The following is a 23,815-nucleotide window of genomic DNA, read 5'->3' as shown; positions in this document are numbered from 1 at the left end:
AAAACCCAATGCTCTGGATTGAGACTCCTAAGATTAAGGGTGAACTGGAAGTTAAAATAGCCTTTGCTCAGATTTTAGGCTACCTTTGAGTCATCTAGCAACATGGTTTGCTCAGTCTCAGTCTCAGAAGTTTGATTACCGTGATTAGCCTGTTGGCTGGCTCTCAGGAACCTGATATATTCAAACAGAAATCCTTTCAGGACAGGGACTTCCCTGGCAGTCTATTGATTAAGATTGTGCTTCCACCACACGAAGCTTGGATTTTATCCCTGATCAGGGAACTAAGATCCCATGTGCCAAAACGTTAAAAAAAAAAAAAACCTTTCAGGACAAAGTTAACATAATCATAGACCTCAAATTATTTCTGTAGTTTTTCAAATACATAATATGCACTTCACAATTTAAAAGAAAACAGTAGTAACAACAGATGGTAGAAATAGACCTAAGGGCTCTAGATATAGAAATTTTAGATGGTATCTGTGTTCAGCAAGATAAAAGATTAAAAAGTTTCTTAGAGCAAATAGTTGTGTGTGTGTGTGTGTTTAAATATTTGGAACAGAACCAAGTTGAGATTCTGGGGACTTTCCTGGTGGTCCACTGGTTAAGTGTTCACCTTTCAGTGCAGGGGAGGAGGGTTTGATCCTTTTCCAGGGAACTGGGATCCCACGTGCCGCAGAGCAGCTAAAGCCTGTGTGCCGCAACTCCCAAGCCTGCGCACTCTGGAGGCTGTCTGCGCACTCTGGAGGCCGTACGCCGCTACTGGAGAGTCATTGGCTGAAAGGAGAGATCCCGCGTGATGCAGGACGGATCCCGTGAACCACACTGGGATGGTTAAATACCAGTGATGGTTAAACCACCACAACCAGGGTGGTTAAATACATTAATTAATTTTTTTATAAACTCTGAAACTGTGAAAATACAGTAACTGAAATTTAAAACTTGGTGGATGAGTTTAACAACAGATTAGACATATTTGACAAGAAAATGAGTGAATTGGAAGGTAAGTTAGAAGGAACTATGTAGAATGAAATACTGAGATATTAGTGTAGAAAATGTAAAAAACATAATGAGAAGGTTTAACAGGGTGAATTGGAATCCTCGAAGGAGAAAGGAAAAATATACGTATATCAGAAGCAGTATTTAAAGAAACAATTCATAAATCATAGAGTCTAGAAATTCTACAGATTACAGGTAGGATAAATACAAACCAATCTGCCCCTAAATACATCACAATAAAATTGCAGGAAAGACTTGAAAGCAGCCAAAGGGTAATAAACAAGCACATTCAGAGAGGAGTGGGTTGCCATGCCCTTCGGGTCCAGGGGATCTTCCCAACCCAGGGATTGAACCCAGGCTTTCTGCATTTCAAGCAGATTCTTTACTGTCTGAGCCACCAGGGAAGCCCTCAGAGAGCAAGTTATTTTAATAGCTGACTTGTCAGCAGAAGTAAGAGAATCCAGTAACTAAAACTTAAGAGTTTTTTGTATTCTACAAAAATGAAGATTCCCTTCTTATTTCATCTTATCAAAATGCCAACTGAAAGAAATTGTAAAAGCAGAAAGAATATCTCAGGCAGAAAGTCAGGGATGCAGGAAGGAAAAAAGAGAAACAAAAGCATGTGGCTCAGTCTAAATGGGTAGTGGTCATGCAAGCCAAAGTCACGTTTGGTATGGTTTAAAATATGTTTAAAATTAAAACATGATGGCAGTAGCAAATTGGGCATTTATGTGAAATTGAAATGTTCACAGGTCTTTGCAAAGGTATGTAAAAATACATTAGTAGTCTTTGGTAAGTCAGGATACACATTGTAATCTCTAAAAATACTATTGGAGTGTGTAACTTCCAACCTAATAGGAAAAATGAAATAGTAAAAGCTAGTCAATCCAAAAGAAGGCAAAAAAGAGAAAAATAAAGGAAATACAGAACAGGGGGACAGTTAGAAAGTAGTACACGGTAAGATAGCAGATAACAAACTTTGATAATATCATACTGAAATGTATTGAGTGCTCCAGTTAAAGAACAAATTTAAAAAGACTAGATTTTTAAAATGAGTATATTTATACTCATTTCAAAATTTATCCAAAACAGAAGATAAAGAAACATTGAAAATAAAAGAATGGAAAAGGATACTCTCTCTGAACACTAACCACAAGAAAGCTGATGTAGCTATATGAATATCAAAGAGTTAGACTTTAAGGCAAAACCCATTGTTTGAGATAAAGAGGGTCACTTTATATTGGAAAAAGGTTTTAAATTGTACCTAGCCATGTACTTAGTAACATGGCTTTAAATACATATAACATATGCAAAGCAAAAATTGACAGAACTGCAAAGAGAATGCACAATTCTGTAAGTGAAATATAAACAATAGAACCATCAGACCAAAAAATACCACCAAAGATAGGAAAGAGTCTCTCTCTTTTTTTTTTTTTTTAATTTAAAATTTTTGTTTGAACTGGACCTTCGTTATTGTGTGAGGGCTTTCTCTGGTGCAGAGAGCAGGGGCTACTCCAGTCTGTTTGTGGGCTTCTCACTGCCGTGGGTTCTCTTGTTGGGGAGCACAGGCTCTAGGCACATAGGTTTCAGTAATTGCAGCATTCAGGCTCAGTAGTTATAGCGCATGGGCTCAGTTGCTCTGTGGCATGTGGAATCTTCCCAGACCAGGGACTGAACCCACGTCCCCTGCATTGGCAGGCGGATTCCTATCTGCTATACCACCAGGGAAGTCCGAGAAGTTTCTCTCTTTATATAATCCAGACATAGAAACCCTTTGGAGATTATAAAAGATAAAAATATCTTCTATTCAGTGGCTTGCCTTTTCACTTTCTTAATGGAGTCTTTAATGAGCAAAAGTTTTTTATTGTAAATCTGCTTTACCAATCTTTTGCTTTATGTTGAAGGTTTTTCGAATTGTAGGAAAGTTTTACCTATTCCCAGGGTTATAAAAACATTCTTGTGAGTAATTCTTTAGAATCTTGCTTATCTTTTCATTTAACTTATATAGTCTGTCTAGAATGAGTTTTTATGTGCAGTGTGTGGGCTTTCCTGGTGGCTCAGTGGTAAAGAATCTGCCTGCCGATGCAGGAGACACAAGTTAGATCCCTGGTTTGGGAAGATCCCCTGAAGAAGGAACTGGCAACCCACTCCAGTGTTTTTGCCTGGAAAAATCCCATGGGCAGAGGAGCCTTGTGGGCTGCAGTTCATGGAGTTGTAAGAGTCAGACGCGACTCAGTGAATAAAAAACAAACAAGTTCAATATGTATGAGATAGTCAAGATTTCTGCCCCCCACCCCCTAGTTGACCCAGATTCTTCTTTTCACTACTCTGTAGTGACATCTTTGTCATAAATCAAGTGTGTATCTTCTAGTCTCTTTCTGAATTATCTTTTCTGTTCCATTGGTCTATCCTTGTACTGTTAATGCATAACTCTGGATATTTGGTTTTTTATGTCCTTTAAGTCTGTTTTTCTCAAAGGTTGCCTTGACTTTTCTTGGTTCTTTGCATTTCCAAATAAAATTTAAACTTTTGCCAAACATAGAAACTATAGACAGCATTTTCTGAATGCAATGTAATTAAAAGTCTGAAACAAAATTGGCAAATAAAACAGCCTTGCCATCCAGAGAAAATTAAAACTTGTTAAACAGTTCTTATGTTGAAAAAGACGTCAGTACTTTCATTACTAAAGCAAGAGAGAATGAAAGTAGATGAATTTAGAGTATAGGTCAAGATGGTAGAAAAATAGCAAATCCAAAGAAAATAGAAAAGAATTCACTCAATGAATGCCAGAGATTGTTGAACATTGCCCTCATGGGGCTTATACTCAACATTAAGCCACATTTACAAGGACAAGATATATTTTTCTAGTGTGGAGAATGGACATCAGCTGATAGGTTCAGTCCAGTGAGAAAAACAGCATACTAGGGAAGGCATTGGGAAGGCTTTTCTAAGTATAATGTGAAAGTTACAAGCTACGAAGAGAAGACTGGCCATTTAAGTTAAAAAATTGTGCCTGGAAAACATTACCATAAACAAAATCAAACTGTGTTTGCAAAACTGTACAGGTGTGAGGATTGTGCTGTTCCTGTCACATAACAAGGGCTGATTTCTCTCATTTTTAAAGAGATTTTCTATACCAGTAAGACAAAGATCCAGTGGGAAAATGGCCACTGGATATTGAGAGTTCACAGAGAAATAATAACAGATAGCTTTGAAACCTGAAAAATGCCCAGCCTTACTCATAATAAGTGGATGCAGAGAAAACTACAGAGATGTCTTTTGTTTTTCTCAGTGCAGAGATTGCTAATGTCAATGCTTGATAACCTGCTGTAGTCATGAGAAGGTGAGAAACAGGTTCACTTGTGCTTTGCTGGAAGGAGAGTTAATGGTATAACCAATTTGCAGACAATTTGCAGATATTTCTCAAGATTTCAACTACACATATCTAAATGTCAATAGGGAAATACTTAAATTATGGCTGCAATTGTTTGATGAAATCAAAGCCTTAAAAACAAAGGTAGTTTATACCAATATCAGTTTGACTCCAGATTCTTTTGTTAGATGTGAAATGTGCACAACAGTATACCACACTCAGTGTGTATAATAAAAGAATGTAGTAAGTAGAAGTGCTTCTGTAAGCATAAGTGTTTCTGGAAGGAAACAAGAAAACCAGTAACGCTAGTGGCTGGAGGGGAAGGAGCTTTTTTGCTATATATCTTTTGGTATCCAAGAGCAGGCAGTTACACGGAAGAGTCTGTAATGAGGTTGTGATAACTGACTAACTTACCCTGCATTTAGGGTTTTAACCAAGAAGATTTGGAAGAAGAAAAAAGTGAAACACAGGTAAAAGAAGCAGAAGATTCAGATTCTGATGATAACATAAAGAGAGGAAAACAGTAAGTTTGTTTTAAGGACTTTGTTAAAGAGAACTTTTAAAATGAGATGAAGACTAACAAACTTTGTTTTTCTTATTTTGGTTCCTGGTTAAGTGTAGGAAAGAATCTTCCATTTTTGTCCTCCTGTCTACTTCTCTGTATACAGTTGCTATCTTAAAATTATTTGTACTTGCTGTTCTTCTTTCATTTGCCCTGTGCTTAGCTATCTTTGTGGAGCTATTTGGTTGTCAGGCTTTTTTAATTCATATCTCAGCTTACTTTTCAGTCTGAAAAGTAGCCCAGTAAAAGTTTGTTGAGAAAGAGAAAGTTGATTTAGGAGTCCCGGAGGGGAAAGTTTTAGGTACAGAATACTGCTTGATTGTATTTCACATACTTTTGTTGAGATGATAGGAATCTGTGCAGAAAAATCTGGTGTCTTGAAAGGTGCCAAACATAGAAAGATTTATTAGTTACTGTTAGGGTTATAAAGATGATACTGTAAATAATAGTTTCCTTCTTAATTCCTAGTGACATGCAAGATTTAAGCTGAGAGTTTCCAATACCTTTGGAAATTAAATTATATAAACCGTATCATCTTACTTGGCAGAGAGCATATTAGCTTCCTTGTTAAGTGTAAAGATTCAGGTGAACACTTAAGATGACTTTTTGAGGCTCTTAGCAGATTTGTCGGGGAAGGCAGTGGCACCCCACTCCAGTACTCTTGCCTGGAAAATCCCATGGACAGAGGAGCCTGGTGGGCTGCAGTCCATGGGGTCAGACATGACTGAGCGACTTCACTTTCACTTTTCACTTTCATGCATTGGAGAAGGAAATGGCAACCCACTCCAGTGTTCTTGCCTGGAGAATCCCAGGGACGGGGGAGCCTGGTGGGCCCCCATCTGTGGGGTCACACAGAGTCAGACACGACTGAAGCGACTTAGCAGCAGCAGCAGCAGTATTGTGTTCTGTTAAAAACAATTTTAAAAGTACTTGTACTTTAAAAAAAAAAAAAGTAGTACTTCATTGAGTTAGAATTTTAAAAATGGTGGTTCTTAACTCTTAAAAGAAGATGTGTATTTAAAAGAGAATTTATATTCTACTTGCTTTTGTGTTACTGCTTAGCATGGACTTTCTGTCAGACTTTGAGATGATGTTACAACGGAAAAAGAGCATGAGTGGCAAGCGCAGACGCAACCGCGATGGTGGCACTTTTATTAGTGATGCTGACGATGTTGTGAGTGCCATGATTGTCAAGATGAATGAAGCTGCTGAGGTGGGTCACTTCCGGCTTCATCCTTCTTTCTCTCACATAATTGGTTATATAGCCTGTTTTGTTTTTTGGCCACACCTTGTGGCTTGCAGGATCTGAGTTCCCCAACCAGGGATTGGACTCATGTCCTTGGCAGTGAAAGCACCAAGTCCAAGCCACTTGAGCACCAGGGAATTCCTGCCTTTAAAAAAAAAAAACTTAATTCTTGCTTAATTTACATTAAAGATACTTAATTTTTTTTTTATGATAAGCGTTTAATGTTCCAAATGTTAAACATGGAAATTTTTAGTAGTATGTTTTAGGGGAAAAAAATGAAGACTTGATTATTTAGTAAAATGAGCCTTTTTAGCTGAATTGGTTTGCCTTTTTCATAATATTTTGCTATTTTATTTATTTGGCTACACAGTATGTAATTCCTCAACCAAGGTTCAAACCTGCACCCTCTGCATTGGAAGTATGGCATGTTAACATCTGGACTGCCAGGGAAGTCCCTGGTTTGCTGTTTTTATGGAGGAATGATTTTGCTCTCAGGTTTGGCTAGTTTACCACAAAGTGACGTTTCTTCACATACAAAAAAATTATAAACTTACGTCTAATAGGTTTTAAACTCATGCGTCATGCTTTTGCCTGTGATTAAAAGATTACATTTTAAAATTGTGCTCAAATTGTAAAAATTGGCCAAATACAATGATTAAAAACAAGTCCTGCTCTTTTAGAGGCACTTGCTGAGGTATTTTGCTGTGTGTATAGGATTTGTTCCAGATTTGTTCCCCTTCAAGGGTGAAGGGGAAAGCAGCTAGAGAGATCAGTAAGCAAGATTGGCCATGTGTGTTTAATCATTGAAATGTGTGTGTCAGGAGTGTGTCATTTTGTTTTCTGTGTTTGTAGAATTTAAATTTTCTACAGTTAAAAAAGCAGAGGAAATTCCTTGGTGGTCCAGTGGATAGGACACCAAGATTTTGTTGCCAAGGGCCTGGGTTTCAATCCCTGTTTCGGAAACTTAACGATTCCTGTGAGCCTTGCAGTGCAACCAAAAAAAAAAAGTAGGAAAAAAAATACCCAAATATCAAAGACTAAAAGTTTTTAATAACATATTCTTTTTGTTACAAACTGCATAGGTAGAATATTATTCTTGATGATAAACTAAATTTTTCCATGTATAATTTGTACATTGAATGAACTCTGAAAACCTGACATTTGTGCCAGTATTTTAAATTAAAATTGTTACTCTCAATTTGTAGATGTTAAAACTAATTATTCTAACAATTTTGTGGGTTTTGGCACTACTAAATGCCTATACTGTATGTAGTTCTTTCTTGTAGGAGAACCTCTAGTGTCTCAGAGAAGTTGCCACTTTGTTATATTTAAAGCTTAGAATTATAGTGTTAATAATTTGCTATTAGCAGTTGTTCTCTGATGAATATGGTATATTAACACATATATATGAAATCTAGAAAGATGGTACTGATGAATCTATCTGCAGGGCAGCAGCTGAGACAGAGAGCAGGCTCGTGGGCATGGAGGGAAGGAGAGGGTGGGACAAATTGAGAGACTAGCATTAAAACATATACATTACCATGTGCAAAATTAGATAGCCAGTGGAAATCTGCTGTATTACTCAGGGAGCTCAAATCCAGTGTTCTATGACAACCTGGAGAGACAGGATAGGGTGGGAGGAGGGAAGGGACATATGTATATCTATGGCTGATTGATGTTCATATATGGCAGAAACCAACACAATGTTGTGAAGTAGTTTTCCTCCAATTAAAAATAAATTATTTTAAAAAGTTAAAAACAAAAAGCCATTGCTTTCTTTTTACTTTTTTTTTTAGAAAAATCTTTTTCTTCCTATAGGAAGACAGACAGTTGAATAATCAAAAAAAACCAGCACTGAAAAAATTAACATTATTACCTACTGTGGTCATGCACCTTAAGAAGTAAGTGTTCTGTTTTCTTAAAAAAGTGCTTTCCTTTTAATGGAATGATATTCAAGCTATGTACTGGTGTTCTAGAGATGTTATTAAAGAATGATCAACTTCTATCAATTTACAGAAAAATAGTAATGAATAGAATTTCCTAAATTATTACTTTCTTAGAGATTTTTCTTAACTTTTATGCCTGATAAAAACAGAACAAATGGCAAGCTGATGGTAATGAAAGAAAATTTGGAAACTACTAATTTTGTTCTTTATAAATTGGGTCTGTTTTCCCAGTATGATTGAGAGCAGAGCAAATCCTGGAAGACTGCTTGGAGGATGTATTGAACAAGACTCCTGCGACCTGTTATATCATGAATTTTATCTTTGAATTAGTACACCAATGAGCCAAACACATGGTCTAGGACTTTATACTAGAAAATTGCTACCTCTATGCCAACAGAGAAAATTATCTGTGCCAGACTTCATATATATAATATCATGTTCCCTGTTAACATAATTGATCTGGTACATAAAATGGAATTTTAATAATAATCAGTATTTCGTTTTGATTTTTTTCTGCTGGGAGAGTGGTGGTATTCCTGCCTGCAAAGAATAGCATAATTCTGGGTTCTCTATTACTTGAAACAGTTTAAGGATCACTGTTCTCCTAGGTTCAACATAAGTTTTTTAGATGTGATAGTTGAAGCTCATTATGTCTGCACCAGTCATACCAGCATTAGCCTACCCTCGTGTAAGTTGATGTGTTTTCAGGGGCGGGGGGGGGTGGGGGTGCAGGTTACTGTTAACAAACCATCTTTCTTTGCGTATCATGTCTGTTTCTTGAAAACAGGAACTAAATTTCATAGAGCTGTTGAAATCTATGAACAGGGGCTCAGTAAATAAATGCGTAATTTTTTTTAAGCAGTTTTTTGAAACATCACTAAATATATAAGAAAATCAAAGGAAGCTACAGTAGAACCAGCGTTCATAGACTTGACCTTCTTTTCCTTTATTGTCATTGTTTTAGGCAGGACCTTAAAGAAACATTTATTGACAGTGGTGTGATGTCCGCCATCAAAGAATGGCTCTCTCCTCTACCAGATAGGAGTTTACCAGCACTGAAGATTCGAGAAGAGCTGCTGAGGATTCTGCAAGAGGTGAGAGGCAGATAATCTGACTTGTTTGCATTAATTATTAGACATGGCTTGTATTATCATAACCTCTGCATTTTACTGTGTATTTTTGTATTCTGTCTGCCATAGCCTGTCAGAAGAGTTGTATTAGGTATGTTTATTAGGAGCATACCAAGTAAAATGAACTTAAAAGGAAGGCCTTTTAAAACTTCTTGTGACTATGGTATTGAAGAAGAAAGATCTTGCAGTAGCTCTGGTTTATCTGAGAACAGTAGTATGGTGGTGGGCGTGTTTATAGGGAGGCACTTGATGTAGAAAGAGCACCGACTTCAGCCTCAGATGTGCCTTTAAATCTTGGTCTGGGCCACCTTATGTGGCTCTGACACCTTGGGCAAGCTGCTTAACTTCTGAAGGAATCCCGAGGAACCTGCTATGTGCTAGGTGTTTTTTAAATGTATAGGTTCATTTATTCCTCACAGCAAACCTGCAGCATAGGTGTATTATCTCCATTTTACAGATGAGGAAATTAAGACTCAGAGAAGTTAAATGACTTGTCCAAGGTCACAAAACTAGCAAGTGGCTGTGGGTTCAGATGTAGGTCTGTTTGGTTCAGAGACCTGAGAGGACCCTTGATTTGTTAAACTGGCAACCTCCGAGGGTGCTTAGTTTACACTTTCTCACACTGTTAAGTTTTACTTCAACTCAGTGGTAGTACTGAACTCTGAACTCCTCACAGAGTATCTTTGTATTCAATGACTATAGATACTGAAAATAGAACTTTTTTGTCGTTTGTTCTGTTGTGAATGAACCAGGTGTTGCAGGCCCGCTAGAGTAGATTGGCAGGACTCCCAGCTTCTTAATGATTAATGTGTGTGTATGTGTTTATGTTCCCCAGCTACCTAGTGTGAGCCAGGAGACCCTGAAGCATAGTGGGATTGGACGAGCAGTGATGTATCTCTATAAACACCCCAAGGAATCAAGGTCCAACAAGGACATGGCAGGGAAATTAATCAGTATGTACATTTTGCTTTTTGTTTCTTGTGTTTATGTTTATAGAGAGACATGTATATATATGTGTATATATATTTATATATATATATATATATATATTTGTATATACATACATGTATATATGTATATATGTTTTTTTATATATATATATATAAACTAACTATATTTCTACCAGTATTCTTTTAAAATGAGTCTATGAAACGAAGTAGAAAAATTTTTGATACCTTCTTATAGATACCAAGCTTTTTGTCCTTAGGCTTAAAATGCTTCTCAGTATATTTAAGGATGCTATCCCAGTGTATAACAAATAAAATGATGTGTTTTCTAATTATGGATCAAGAACATGTAGAGAGAGGGAGATTAGAATATAGGCCCTAGAGTTCCCGTTTACCACCTGCCTTACTGCATATCCTTGGGCTAGTGATTTAAACTCTAAATCAGGTTTCCTCCTCTGTAAAACAGAGAACTGTGTGTTTAACTTAGGTTGTCGTAAAGATTAAACAAGATATATATAAAGCATGGTGCCTAGAATACAGTAAATCCTCAAGAAATGTTAGCTGCTGCTGCTATTGTTGTTACTTTTATAATGATCTCCAGAGCCTTTTGTGTGTTATTACTTAATGATACCAGAGAAATCCTGAGAAGTCTTAACTGAAATTCATCTAATCAGTTGCTATATTGAACACCACGTGTGTCTTCATCCCCCTCCTTAATTCTTCCTGTGCTTTGTGTTGGAAAGATTTTTAAACTTTAAGGCTAGATTGAAATGGTAACTACTTTTATATCTGAATTGGAGAAGGAAATGTCAACCCACTCCAGTACTCTTGCCTGAAAAATTCCATGGACGGAGGAGCCTGGTGGGCTACAGTCCATGGGGTCACAAAGAGTCGGACAGGACTGAGAGACTTCACTTTCACTTTGACTTTATATCTGAATACAGTAGTTACTTGCCTATTGCTATTTTAAGATTATCAAAAACTTTTAGAAGAAATTTAATTTTTTAAATAAACTAGAGGAGTATTACATCTTATTAACCTGCAGTTTACTGCCTATTAAATAATGAGCTTTTGATGCTTTGATGCAGTGGTTTTCAACCTTCTTTTTGCCCTAGGCAGAGGGAAGCAGGCTGTTCCTACTGATACCCATGATGTACTACAAGTAATTCTGAATCCAGAGATGGGGAAGGCATGTCAGTTTTTAAAGAGATATAGACCCCCAAGACTCCTTGCTTCCTTCTTAGTTTGATGACACCTGTGTCCTGTCTGTAAAGGTCCTTTATTGTACCAGGGGAACCAGATCAGACAGCAGGAGGTGAGCAGCTGGCGACCAAACAAAACTTCATTTGTATTGACAGCTGCTCCCTATCACTTGCATTACCACCTGAGCTCTACCTCCTGTCAGATCAGCAGTGGCATAATAAATGTAATGCACTTTAAATCGTCCCAAAGCCATCACACGCACATACATGTCCATGGAAAAATTGTCTTCCACAAAACTGATCCCTGGTGCCAGAAAGATTGGGGACTGCTAGCATATGGAGTGGATAGCCATTCCCTCCTCCATGGGATCTTCCTGACCCAGGGATGGAACCCAGGTCTCCTGCATTGCAGGCAGATTTTTTACTGTCTGAGCCACCAGGGATGTCCATATAATGCAGCAGTAAGAACAAAAACATCAAATGGCACCTCTGGCCTTTTGCTGGCTAAACAGTGTGCATGTAGAACATTTTTGTGTGTGCACTTTTGTTAACAGCTTTCTTAGACTTGATGAATACAGGCCCAACGTCTGCACTATCAAAAGGTAATTTTAAAAGATTTAAACCAATTTGACAACTAAGTAATAAAGGAGCTTGTTTTTGGTTAGAATAAGAGCATAGAGAATTTCAAGATTTTGTTTTCAGTATTTGTAAACAATGTGATCAACAAGGCTTAATATCCAGAATATACAAACAGTTCATACTACTCAGTATTAAAAAAAAAAAAATCAGAAAATGGGCAGAAGACTTAAATAGACATTTATCCTATAAATGGTTCTGAAATAATGGTGTCTTTAAGGAGAGAATATTCTGATATGACATTCCCATAGGGTGTGATTATTTCAAGAATGCCACTCTTTTGACTAAATAATTAATTTCCCTTTGTTGTAGATGAATGGTCTCGGCCTATATTTGGTCTTACCTCAAACTACAAAGGAATGACAAGAGAAGAAAGGGAGCAGAGAGACCTAGAACAGATGCCCCAAAGGCGAAGAATGAACAGGTATGAGGGAACAGGTATGAGTAAGTGAAGTAAATACTATTGCTCTGATAACTCAGGGTTTTTGTTGTTGTTGTGTTTTTTTGTAAATAAAGATGATTAAGAAACCCATAAGATGATAGGAGTTTGTCTTTCCGCTTGCTGTCTCTTGTAGTTCATAATACCGTTTAAGTTTAAATGTGGGTAGTGTCTAGTGACTAGACACTAGTCTAGTCTTATTCAAAGCCTCTGTTATTTTATTGCATACTAAACTAGTGAATTAGTTGGAGAAGGCAATGGCACCCCACTCCAGTACTCTTGCCTGGAAAATCCCATGGACAGAGGAGCCTGGTAGGCTGCAGTCCATGGGGTTGCTAAGAGTCGGACACGACTGAGCGACTTCACTTTCATTTTCACTTTCATGCATTGGAGAAGGAAATGGCAACCCACTCCAGTGTTCTTGCCTGGAGAATCTCAGGGACGGGGGAGCCTGGTGGGCTGCCGTCTATGGGGTCACACAGAGTCGGACACGACTGAAGCGACTTAGCAGCAGCAGTGTCTAGTGAAGCTTGTTACCTGCTCCCCTCCCAGAATTTCCTGGTTGCATCTGGCCTCTTCTGCCGTTTTGGAGGTTGCTTCTGTTGTTGCAACCACTTATAGGAACGACTTTCTTAGTCCCATTTCCAGATTCTTAGTGGCGGGGCAGGGGGGTGGGGGTGGGGGGGATATCACTGGTTAAATTTGTATCCATAAACTGGATACAGTTGCATCTAGCAGGATCATTACAGGTGAGTGAAACCTGATGTGCAAATGATGACTGAAATAAATAGCACTTTTATAAGATTAGGAATTATTTTCTCTGATCCAATATAAAAGACCTAATTATGATCTGAGTTTGATATTTCACTGTGCTCTTTTCCCCTTAATTGTAAAGTTCTAACATTCCTAATATCTCATCAATTGCTTTTCTCCCAGCACTGGTGGTCAGACACCCCGAAGAGATCTGGAAAAGGTGCTGACAGGGGAGGAAAAGTAAGATTTTTTTGTATTGATTTTCTTCTTACACGATATTGTGAATGTTCTTCTTGCTGCCTTAAGAAAAATAGCGAATGAAATGATGGTTCAGAGTAGTGGGGGATGATTTCTAGTGTAGCATTTATTGAATATCCACACTGTATTGGTGCTCTGGAGGCTACAAGAAAATTGAAAAATAGTTCAAGTAAAGATTTTGTTGCCACTTGCTATATAATAAACTGTGTTAGGCTCCAGAAATACAGAATCATATTAAAAGTAGTCCATTCTCTCAAAGTCTTTAGAGGGATCAGAGGCAAAGGGGAGAGCTTAAGCAAAGATGTAGGATAAACACTCAAGGCCTATTTTAGGATTGCTAGTAGCCGAAATCAGATTGATTGTATTCTTTGCAGCCAAAGATGGAGAAGCTCTGTACAGTCAGCAGAAACAAGATGGGACTGACTGTGGCTCAGATCATGAAATCCTTATTGCCAAATTCAGACTTAAATTGAAGAAAGTAGGGAAAACCACTAGATCATTCAGGTGTGACCTAAATCAAATCCCTTATGATGATACAGTGGAAGTGACAGATAGATTCAAGGGATTAGATCTGATAGAGTGCCTGCAGAACTATGGACGGAGGTTCGTGACATTGTACAGGACGCAGTGATCAAGACCATCCCAAGAAAAATAAAGGCAAAATGGTTGTCTGAGGAGGCCTTACAAATAGCTGATCAAAGAAGAGAAGCTAAAGGCAAAGGAAAAAAGGAAAGATACACCCATTTGAATGCAGAGTTCCAAAGAATAGCAAGAAGAGATAAGAAACTTTTCCTGAGTGAAATAGAGGAAAATAATAGAATGGGAAAGACTAGAGAAAATTAGAGATATCAAGGGAACATTTCATACAAAGATGGGCACAATAAAAGTCAGAAATGGTATGGACCTAACAGAAGCAGAAGATATTAAGAAGAAGTGGCAAGAATACACAGAAGAACTATACAAAAAAGATCTTCATGACCCAGATAACCACAATGGTGTGATCACTCATCTAGAGCCAGACATCCTGGAATGTGAAGTCAAGTGGGCCTTAGGAAGCATCGCTACGAACAAAGCTAGTGGAGGTGATGGAATTCCAGTTGAGCTATTTCAAATCCTAAAAGATGGTGCTGTGCAAGTGCTACACTCAATACGCCAGCAAGTTTGGAAAACTCGGCAGTGGCCACAGGACTGGAAAAGGTCAGTTTTCATTCCAGTCCCAAAGAAAGACAATGCTAAAGAGTGTTCATACTACTGCACAATTGCACTCATCTCACATACTAGCAAAGTAATGCTCAAAATTTTCCAAGCCAGGCTTCAACAGTACATGAACTATGAACTTCCAGATGTTCAAGCTGGATTTAGAAAAGACAGAGGAACCAAAGATCAAATTGCCAACATCCGTTGGATCATCGAAAAAGCAAGAGAGTCCCAGAAAAACATCTACTTCTGCTTCATTGACTATGCCAAAGCCTTTGATTGTGTGGATTACACCAAACTGTGGAAAATTCTTCAAGAGATGGGAATACCAGATACCAGACCACCTGATCTGCCTTCTGAGAAACCTGTATGCAGGTCAGGAAACAACAGTTAGAATTGGACATGGAACAACAGACTGGTTCCAAATAGGGAAAGAAGTACCTCAGGGCTATATATTGTCACCCCGCTCATTTAACTTATATGCAGAGTACATCATGTGAAATGCTGGGCTGGATGAAGCACAAGCTGGAATCCAGATCACTGGGAGAAGTATCATTAACCTCAGATATGCAGATGACACCACCCTTATGGCAGAAAGCAAAGAACTAAAGAGCCTCTTGATTAAAGTGAAAGAGGAGAGTGAAAAAGTTGGTTTAAAGCTCAACATTCAGAAAACGAAGATCATGGCATCTGGTCCCATCACTTCAGGGCAAACAGATGGGGACACCATGGAAACAGGGAGAGACTCTATTTTCTTGGGCTCCAAAATCATTGCAGATGGTGACTGCAACCATGAAATTAAAAGACACTTCCTCCTTGGAAGAAAAGCTATGACCAACCTAGACAGCATATTAAAAAACAGAGACATTACTTTGCCCACAAAGATCCATCTAGTCAAATCCATAATTTTTCCAGTAGTCATGAATAGATGTGAGAGTTGGACTATAAAGAAAGCTGAACACCAAAGAATTGATGCTTTTGAACTGTGGTGTTGGAGAAGACTCTTTAGAGTCCTTTGGATTGCAGGGAGATCCAACCAGTCAATCCTAAAGGAAATCAGTCCTGAATATTCATTGGAAGGACTGATGTTGAAGCTGAAATTCCAATCCTTTGGCCACCTGATGCGAAGAGCTGACTCATTTGAAAAGACCCTGATGCTGGGAGAGATTGAGGGTGGGAAGAGAAGGGGACGACAGAGGATGAGATGGTTGGATGGCGTCACCAACTTGATGGGCATGAGTTTGAGTAAGCTCCAGGAGTTGGTGATGAACAGGGAAGCCTGGTGTGCTGCAGTCCATGGGGTCACAAAGAGTCAGATATGACTGAGCAACTGAACTGAACTGAGTAGGCCGAAGTGATCGGGCAGTAACTGTGGTGCCTGAAGTGGTGGAAGATAAGGTTGGAAATGCAAATATTGACCAAACTCTGAAGTGCTTTAAATCAAGATGAGGGATGTTTACTTCTCTGGTTTCCTAGAAAGTTTTTGAGCATGGATGTGAAATTAAATTTGATTTGGAATGCACTGCTGGTGGCATGCTGTGGGATGGGTTGCAGGGCAGAAGAACTGAAGGTGATGATACAGGTCAACTGAAACTGTAATGGAGAAGCAGAAAGTTGAGAATTCACAGGTGCAAAACTGCCAGGAGTTGGTGACTTGGTGGGCGAAGAGCTGGCTAGAGTTGAAGATACCAACCAGAATTTTAAACTTAACTAACTGAGATGATGGTGTTACCCTTCACTAGAGTGGAGAGAAGTTGATGTGAAGTCATAGGTGAGTTTTTTCTTGAACGTATTAAATAGAAGGTGAATGAGAGAGTCCTGTAAATATCCTGGGTCTAGTGCTGGAGTTTGAGCTAGAGACATTGATAGTTATCTCCCTAGCAAAGACTGTTGAATCATGAGATTAACAGAGTGAAAAATAATCTGAACGGGGAATTCCCTGGTGGTCCAGTGGTTAGGACTCGGTGCTTTCACCGCAGTGGCCCAGGTTCAGTCCCTGGTTGGGGAACTAGGATCTCGCAAGCTGCACAGTACAACAAAACAAAAAAACCCACTAAATGCATCAAAAAATAAACTGAATGCTTTGAAAAGGGGTGTAGCCACCGAAGGCCAGTGAGGAGCTGTGATCCTACACATTGGACGAGAACCTAGAGAAGGACAAGGCTGCCCTGGAGGGGGCTATGGTGGAGAGTAGACTTCAGAGGGGCTTTGCAGTGAATGCTGGCAATTATGCAGCACCCACATCACAAAAGGCAAACAGGAAATCAGTTGGAGGGAGCACATGTCATTTACTTGTGGATAGGTTTGCTGATAGTGGCTTCAGGGGGAAATAAGACTTGTGGGAAATTTTCTAGTCAGTTGGTCTATTCACATATATGAAAGTTATAGAAGCTTGATATTTAAGAATAGAGCAAACCATACAAGGGAATAGAAAAGAGTTTAGAATCTTTTAGCCTTCTCTTCCACCCCCCACCCCAACATACACACATATCCAATCTCCATTTTACCAGTGGAGATAGTTACCTAAAAGTTGAGTGATTCGAATTCCCAGACACTGAATAGACTTTACTTTTGAAGGATGGCAGTCTTACTTGAGCATGGTAGTTCTTAAATTTGTATGTGAAAGTTACTGTATGTGACACCATTAAATGCTGGCAAGGATGCAGAAAAACTAGATCACTCATCCACTGCTGCAGGTAAAATGGTACAGCCACTCTGGAAAATAGTGTGGTGGTTTCTTATGTAGAAACACATGCACAGAGATTCATGAATGCAAGCCAAACGGGAAAATGTAAATAAAAATTGATGAGTGACAGCAACATCAATATCCTGCTTGCCATAGTGTGCTGTAGTGGTTTGCATGTTGTTTTTTGAGAGAGACACTGGATCTCTCTGTATTAATTCTTAAAACTGCATGTGAATCTGTATCTCAAGTTTTTTTTTTACAAAACAGGAAACAGACCAAAAGATGACTGTATGAGTTGCATATGCACAACCATGTAAACCACTTTATGGTCATACTCAGTTTGGGAGGTCATTTGACTGCCTGACTTTCCATGTCACAAGTGAACACAAGTGACTCCATTAGACCAGAGAAATTGAGATTCAGAGTCCTCATGGAGGAACCAGCCTTAGAAAGGAGAGAGACACGATTATATCTGAAGCTGAGAAGAGGGGATAAGGAATCCTGCAGAGGAAGCTGGCTTTGTGGGGAAAGTCGAGCAGTTAATAGAGCAGCATGAGTGATGATGCAGCCGTCTAAGACAGCAGGGCATGGGTGGGTGACATCGGGAGGGCAGAGGAGATCTGACACAGATGTGCGGATGAGTGCATGGGCCCGGCTAAGGCTGGCTACATAAGCAGCGTGCTCTTCTTCCCGTTCTCAGGGCTCTTAGACCTGGAGATCCTGGATTCTGCGCCCGGGCAAGGGTCCCCATGCCCTCGAACAAGGACTATGTTGTCAGGCCCAAGTGGAATGTGGAAATGGAATCATCCAGGGTAAGTAATCAGTCCAGGGACAACAAGGTGGATCTGAAACGCAGATTACTGTCTGTCTTTTACTTCATGTTTGAGAACCCTTAAGCAGCTCTTAGGGTTTGTCTGATTTGAAGAGAGCTATTTTTCTCTTTATCTAGCCAGTTTATCTGGTTATTATTATTACTGGTTTGATTATATTTCTGACCATTATTACTGGTGAGCATTACTTCTGACTTAAAGAAACATTATCAGTTGGGAAGTTTCTTCATATTAACTCCTTTTATTTCAACTGAAGCTTGAAGGCTAGAGTGTTTTGGTGTAGTCTTTTATTTTTTTTAGAACCCTGAGGAACAGAACTCACCTTTTGCACCCTACTGTTGAGCTGTTTTAAGTCAGTCTGTTATGAGGTGTTTAGGGTAGACACTATGTCTCCATCACTGTAAATACTACTCGCTGATCCTCATTGCTGCTCAGTAATCTTTTTTTATTCTCCATTCAAACTACTCTTTCTAGCCTGGTATTCTTAAAAAGGGCCTAAGCCGATTGGAAAAGCATAAGAGGAGATTTGCAGAACAGAAACGACTCAGCAAAGTGCACCGTGCTGTCAAGTTCAGCATTGAAGGCAACAGGATGCCCCTGTAGGCCTGGCCCTGCCCGAGCCTTATCTGGGAGGTATCCCCAAGGAAGCATGCTCTGTGCATGGGCTTGAGCAGCTAGAGGGGAAACAAGCGTGTGTGTGTGCTTTCCTAACCAGAAAAGGCCAGAACCACTTTTAGTTCTGAAATAATGACTGTGACAGGCACCTAGTGACATTCTGGTCATCTTGAATATTTAGAAATTGATATGAGGTTCCCTTCCTTTATCAGTACCCCAGTATATAATTACCTCACTGATAGATATTTTGGTCTTTCTGCCTGGTACCCTTTTTATTAAAAAGGTTTTTGTCAGGGCCCAGAATCATAGTGGTTGGTCTGCCTTACAGGCATATAAGCTGGTTAGTAACATCTTGGTGGAAGGGACGTGGCTTTGTGTTATCAGTGGCTCAGTAACCTGCCTTTGAGGGCTCATTGCATAAATCCTAACACTGAATATTTAGGAGATAAATTTAATTAATATACATTTGGAAGTCCAAGCACACAGTCTTACTTTATTGAGAATAAATAAAGGTAGAAGAGCACTGGTTCAGTGCTAAGAACTCCTTCATCTCTACTTCCTTCACTTTTTTCTCCCCACTACCCCTCTTTTTGGTCACACCTTGTGGCTTGTGGGATCTCAGTTCTCTGACCAGGAATTGAACCCGGGCAGTGAAAACCTGAAGTCCTAACCATAAGACCACCAAGGAAGTCCCCTCCTTCCCTTTCCTCTTCTATTTCTGTTTCCCTTGATATCCCTCCTTCCCCTCCCCACCACCCCTGTTTTTCTTTACCTTTACTATTCTCACTGTCTCTTCCTTTCTTTTATTCTTCTCTTTCATAATATATTTTCTTCCCCAGTACACTTATTCCAGAAAATCAGGATCTACAATAGGGCAGAGAAAAATGTAGTAAAAAGTGGTAATGGCCAGTCTCTTTTGGAAGGGCATGTGCCTGTCTGCGGTGTTGATAGTCTGGATCCCACCCTCCCTGTAGGTGTTGGGGAGGGGGGAACAGGTGGCCCAGCCTCCTTCTAGACTGAGACATGACCAGCATGACGAGAGGGAAGTTCAGAGTTCTCCTTTGTCCAACATTCCCAAATCAAAATGGACTGTTATTTATCTTGGCCTGTCTGGCTTATAGAGCTCTGTCCAAAAAATAATAATAAGGCATGTTTGGGGAGCTGGCCTCGTAGCTAAGTTGGTAAAGTATCTGCCTGCAATGCAAGCAACCCAGGTTCGATTCCTGCTTTGGGAAGATCCCCTGGAGAAGGAAATGGCAACCCACTCCAGTGTTCTTGCCTGGAGAATCCCATGGACAGAGGAACCTGGCAGGCTACAGTCCATGGGGTCACAAAGAGTCAGACACAACTGAGCAACTAAACTACAAATCAGCACATCCTGTGTTACACTGCAGTGAACTGTCCTGCACTGTCTCCCTATTAAGACTCCTCACATGTCCCCTCAGGCTCTCACACTGTACAGACACTATGAGTGTTACTGGAAAACACGCTTCCTAAGAGAAAACTGAACTGAATTAATGGCTTTCACATGAAACTCTTTTTATTTTAAGTGTAATTCTTATTTTTGAAATTACATGAGTAAATATACTGTAGAATAAACCCCATTCCCCAAAGTTCTATTCTTCCTCCATGTAAAGCACCACTGTTAACAATTTTGATGTATTAAATGTATTTTCAGTAATGTTTTAAACTTAGTTTTTCCTGCTTATAATTGTAGAAAATTTTGAGATTATAAAAAGAAAAATCACTCACCACTCAAAAGCAATGTGACAAAAATTTTGCCTTGTTTCCTATTGATATTTTAATATAATTAAAATTATATTTATATAATTTTGATCACTTCCTCTCATTAAACCACCTTATATATTTATCATTTGTAATGGCTGCATAAGTCTATCATGTAAAAACATATTAATAATTTGTTCGTTCTTCTATGGTTTCTGATTTTTCACTTCTAAATAATTCAATAACTTGCACTACATTGTATGTTTATATGCTAATTTATTCCATGTAATGCTTTTAAAATAACATTAAAATGACAAAGCAGTGCATGTTTTTATATAAATCTTTAAATACAAAAAGCACAAATAAACTTAGTGTCACTTGTAATCCCACCACACCTTATATTAACATTCTGGGTTATTTCTTTAATCCTTTATATATGTGTGCATAAACATATTATTACTGGTTTGGGGTTTCTTTTGTTGTGGTAGTAGTGTTTGAACTTTTAAGCAAAATTGTGATCATATTCTTTTATACCTTGTTAGGTTTGTGTTTTACTTAACATGGTAAAAATTCATTTGAGTGAACATTCTTCAGTGACTAAATATTGTATTATAATATGATTGACCGTATTTTTTAAAGCAAACCCATCTTGCTAATCTTTTAGGCTGCTTTTGATTGTTCACTGATAAAGTGTAGTATACAGTTTTACTGTCCTAGGTGGTGTAGGGTTAAGAAATCAAGAGAGAAGTTATTGAATCTGACATGCTAGGTGTTCAGTTTTGTGTGTTTTCAGACTTGGGGTAACCAGGCATTTGCCAGCTACGGGACTTATGATCTATAACAAGGGGTAGTAGATCAGCGCAGCCTGGGCGTGTCCCAGTTGCTGAGATTAGAGGGCTCAAATTGTTACAGAAGGGGCTGGGAGTGGACAAGAAGTGCAGGCTGATGTGGAGAGCTGCTGGGAGCTGGGCAGTCGGCAGAGATCTGAGCAGGCAAGGCTTCCAGTGTGCACTGACTCTGCACATCCTAAAATCGGGGCACACTGTCTGAAAGGAAGGGACTCCAGAAATCTGGGGTATTGCGTAGGGTGATAGTGCTTTCTCATCTGATAATGAATTTTTACACCCCCTCACAGGACTAGTGCCAAATACTAAAATTGATGTTAATATAATACTTGTAATTGGATGTACATAGAAAATCTAGGATGGATATCAATGTAGCTCTTATTCAAGAATGATTTTATTAGAGACCCTTGCTTATATCTGAGGTAGAAGCTGAATCTAAAGGTGAGCTAAGCCTAGGAGGGGTTCCCCAACTCAAAAGAATTTCACCACACTAGTACCAGCCCTAAAGTATCTCCAGTCTCTACCTTATTTTAGCATTCTTTGAATTAAGCTTCACAGGCGATTCAGTAGTAAATATCTGGGGAAAAGAACTGAAAAAACTCACCTCTTTTTAACTACTCAACATTCATGAAGATTGGGATTGCTGGCATTACTGTACCAAACAAGAAGAGTTTGCCCTGATCCAACATAAATGGCAGACCTTTTCAGCATTTCTTAAAGGTGTCAACTTCTTGGAGACCACACTTTTTCAAGACATAACAATCTTTTCAAAATATAGAAGAAATTACCTAACAACAAATCTTTAACCATAAAAGGGCAAGTAGAAAGAGAATGCAAGAAGTAGTAAGCCTCTTCGATCAAGAGACTTAACTTACTTTTCTTTTTGTGTCAAACTGATTGCAAAGTAGTAGTAATAGTAGTAGTAGCCGATGTTTATTTTGAGCCGTGATTGTGTGCTTGTATTTGTTATTATTACCTGATCACTTCTCCCAGCAGTCCTGGAAGTCTTTCAGACAAGGGGCATCATTTGCACAGGTTTATAGAATCCTGACTATTTCTAATCTGAAACTAGAGCTCCAGCAAGCACTTAGCAGTTCTGATCTCATTCGTTACGCTTAGGGTTTTTTCTCGATGACTTTCCTTGCCTTAGAAGATAATTTTTTATGCCAGCACTGTTTGAACTTGTGTATGTCAAGTGGTCACCTCCATATTTGGTCTTTGAAAGGAAAAAGCATACAGTCAAAATGTAATCTGATGAATCAGGGGGAATGTAGTTTCATTCCTCCCCCGTTTCTGTCTCCTAGCAAATTTCTGTGGACTTGAGGCAAAATTTTAAAATACGGCGCAGATAACAACAAAATTATTCTTCTCTGAGAGAGCTTAATATACATTTCTGACACTGCTGTGTATACTTGCTCTGTTGTTCCTGAGGTCACCAAAGCTTATTTTGGTTATTCCAGAGCTGGGAGCTCTTCAGTCTGCTGACTTTCAGATAAAAGAAGGTGAAAGACAAAACTAAATATATGTGTTTCAGTAATTTGCTGTTTAATTTCTACCCCACTCTTAGTTTCAGGGGACCTCCAAGAAGGGTATCAGTCGACTGGATAAACAGATGAGAAAGTTCACAGACATCAGGAAAAAAAGCAGATCTGCACACGCAGTAAAAATCAGCATCGAGGGCAATAAGATGCCCTTGTGACTGCCTGGGAGGTTCCCCGTTGCTACTCTTCAGAAATGCGCGATGGACTCTTTGGAGAAAGATGATATTTTAAAAACTTTTTTAGTGTACCTGTAAATGATTCAGCCTGTATCAAATGTCATAGGATTCGCAGTTCTCTCAGTTATATTTAAAACCATTTGTTGTGCACTTTTTACAGAAGAATACTAGTCATACTTCTATAAACTTTACACAATAAAATTCCATTCTGGTTTTGGGGGGCTGTCTCTTCATTGTCTTCAAGGGTGCATTCGCTACCAGGGTGAAAATTGGTTCTTGGTGAGTGAAGAAAAACTGTAACTGTTACAGTGGTTTGACCCTTAAAAGTTCAACCTTCCAACTCTGGTATGGTTTGTCTGGCCTCCATCCTTGGTTCCTCACCGTGTACTTCTTAAGGCCCTTGGGATTTCCTGGGTACTAGGAATGTCTTTATGTTGCTAATGAGGCGAGTCCTGGTAGACCCCTGGATAACTAGGATTGGGGGCTGGTCACCAGAAAGGACCTACCACACAGAGGGTTGGAATTTGGGGCAGGCCCCGTGGTGGGTGGGTGGGGACCCTGGAGATTGACCTGACCTAGTTGTAATGCCCCATGTTGTAATCAGTCGTGCCCAAATAATGAAGCCTCAGTTAAAAACTCGGGGCACTGAGGGTCAGTGGAGCTTCCTGTGTTCCTCCGTGAACACACTGATGTGCTGCTATGGCTATGTGCC

General features: G+C 39.1%; 1 protein-coding gene and 1 non-coding gene across 8 annotated transcripts in view; both read left to right on the top strand.

Moving 5' to 3' along the window:
• Positions 1–23,321, top strand: part of IWS1 (interacts with SUPT6H, CTD assembly factor 1) — a 45,988-nt gene extending 22,667 nt beyond the window's left edge. For 4 of the 7 annotated variants that reach the window (XM_070359816.1, XM_005894342.3, XM_070359804.1 and 1 more), the window contains exons 6-14: positions 4,795–4,892; positions 5,994–6,144; positions 7,996–8,078; positions 9,088–9,217; positions 10,089–10,206; positions 12,351–12,462; positions 13,414–13,470; positions 18,072–18,183; positions 22,954–23,321. In XM_070359816.1, coding sequence (XP_070215917.1) covers positions 4,795–4,892; positions 5,994–6,144; positions 7,996–8,078; positions 9,088–9,217; positions 10,089–10,206; positions 12,351–12,462; positions 13,414–13,470; positions 18,072–18,183; positions 22,954–23,085 — 993 coding nt within the window. In that variant the 3' untranslated portion in view covers positions 23,086–23,321. Of the gene's footprint in view, positions 1–4,794; positions 4,893–5,993; positions 6,145–7,995; positions 8,079–9,087; positions 9,218–10,088; positions 10,207–12,350; positions 12,463–13,413; positions 13,471–18,071; positions 18,184–18,675; positions 18,835–22,953 lie in introns of all 7 variants that reach the window. The other 3 variants (XM_070359819.1, XM_070359811.1, XM_070359797.1) reach the window with 1 other exon arrangement.
• On the top strand, positions 16,622–16,693 carry TRNAE-UUC (transfer RNA glutamic acid (anticodon UUC)). The gene has a single exon. It is a non-coding gene; the product is annotated as a tRNA-Glu (tRNA).
• Positions 23,322–23,815: the final 494 nt, after the last annotated feature.

The sequence above is a fragment of the Bos mutus genome, chromosome 2 (assembly GCF_027580195.1).
Source record: "Bos mutus isolate GX-2022 chromosome 2, NWIPB_WYAK_1.1, whole genome shotgun sequence".
Taxonomy (NCBI): domain Eukaryota; kingdom Metazoa; phylum Chordata; class Mammalia; order Artiodactyla; family Bovidae; genus Bos; species Bos mutus.
The sequence above is the reverse complement of the archived record's forward strand: the minus strand, read 5'-3'. Positions and strand labels throughout refer to the sequence as shown.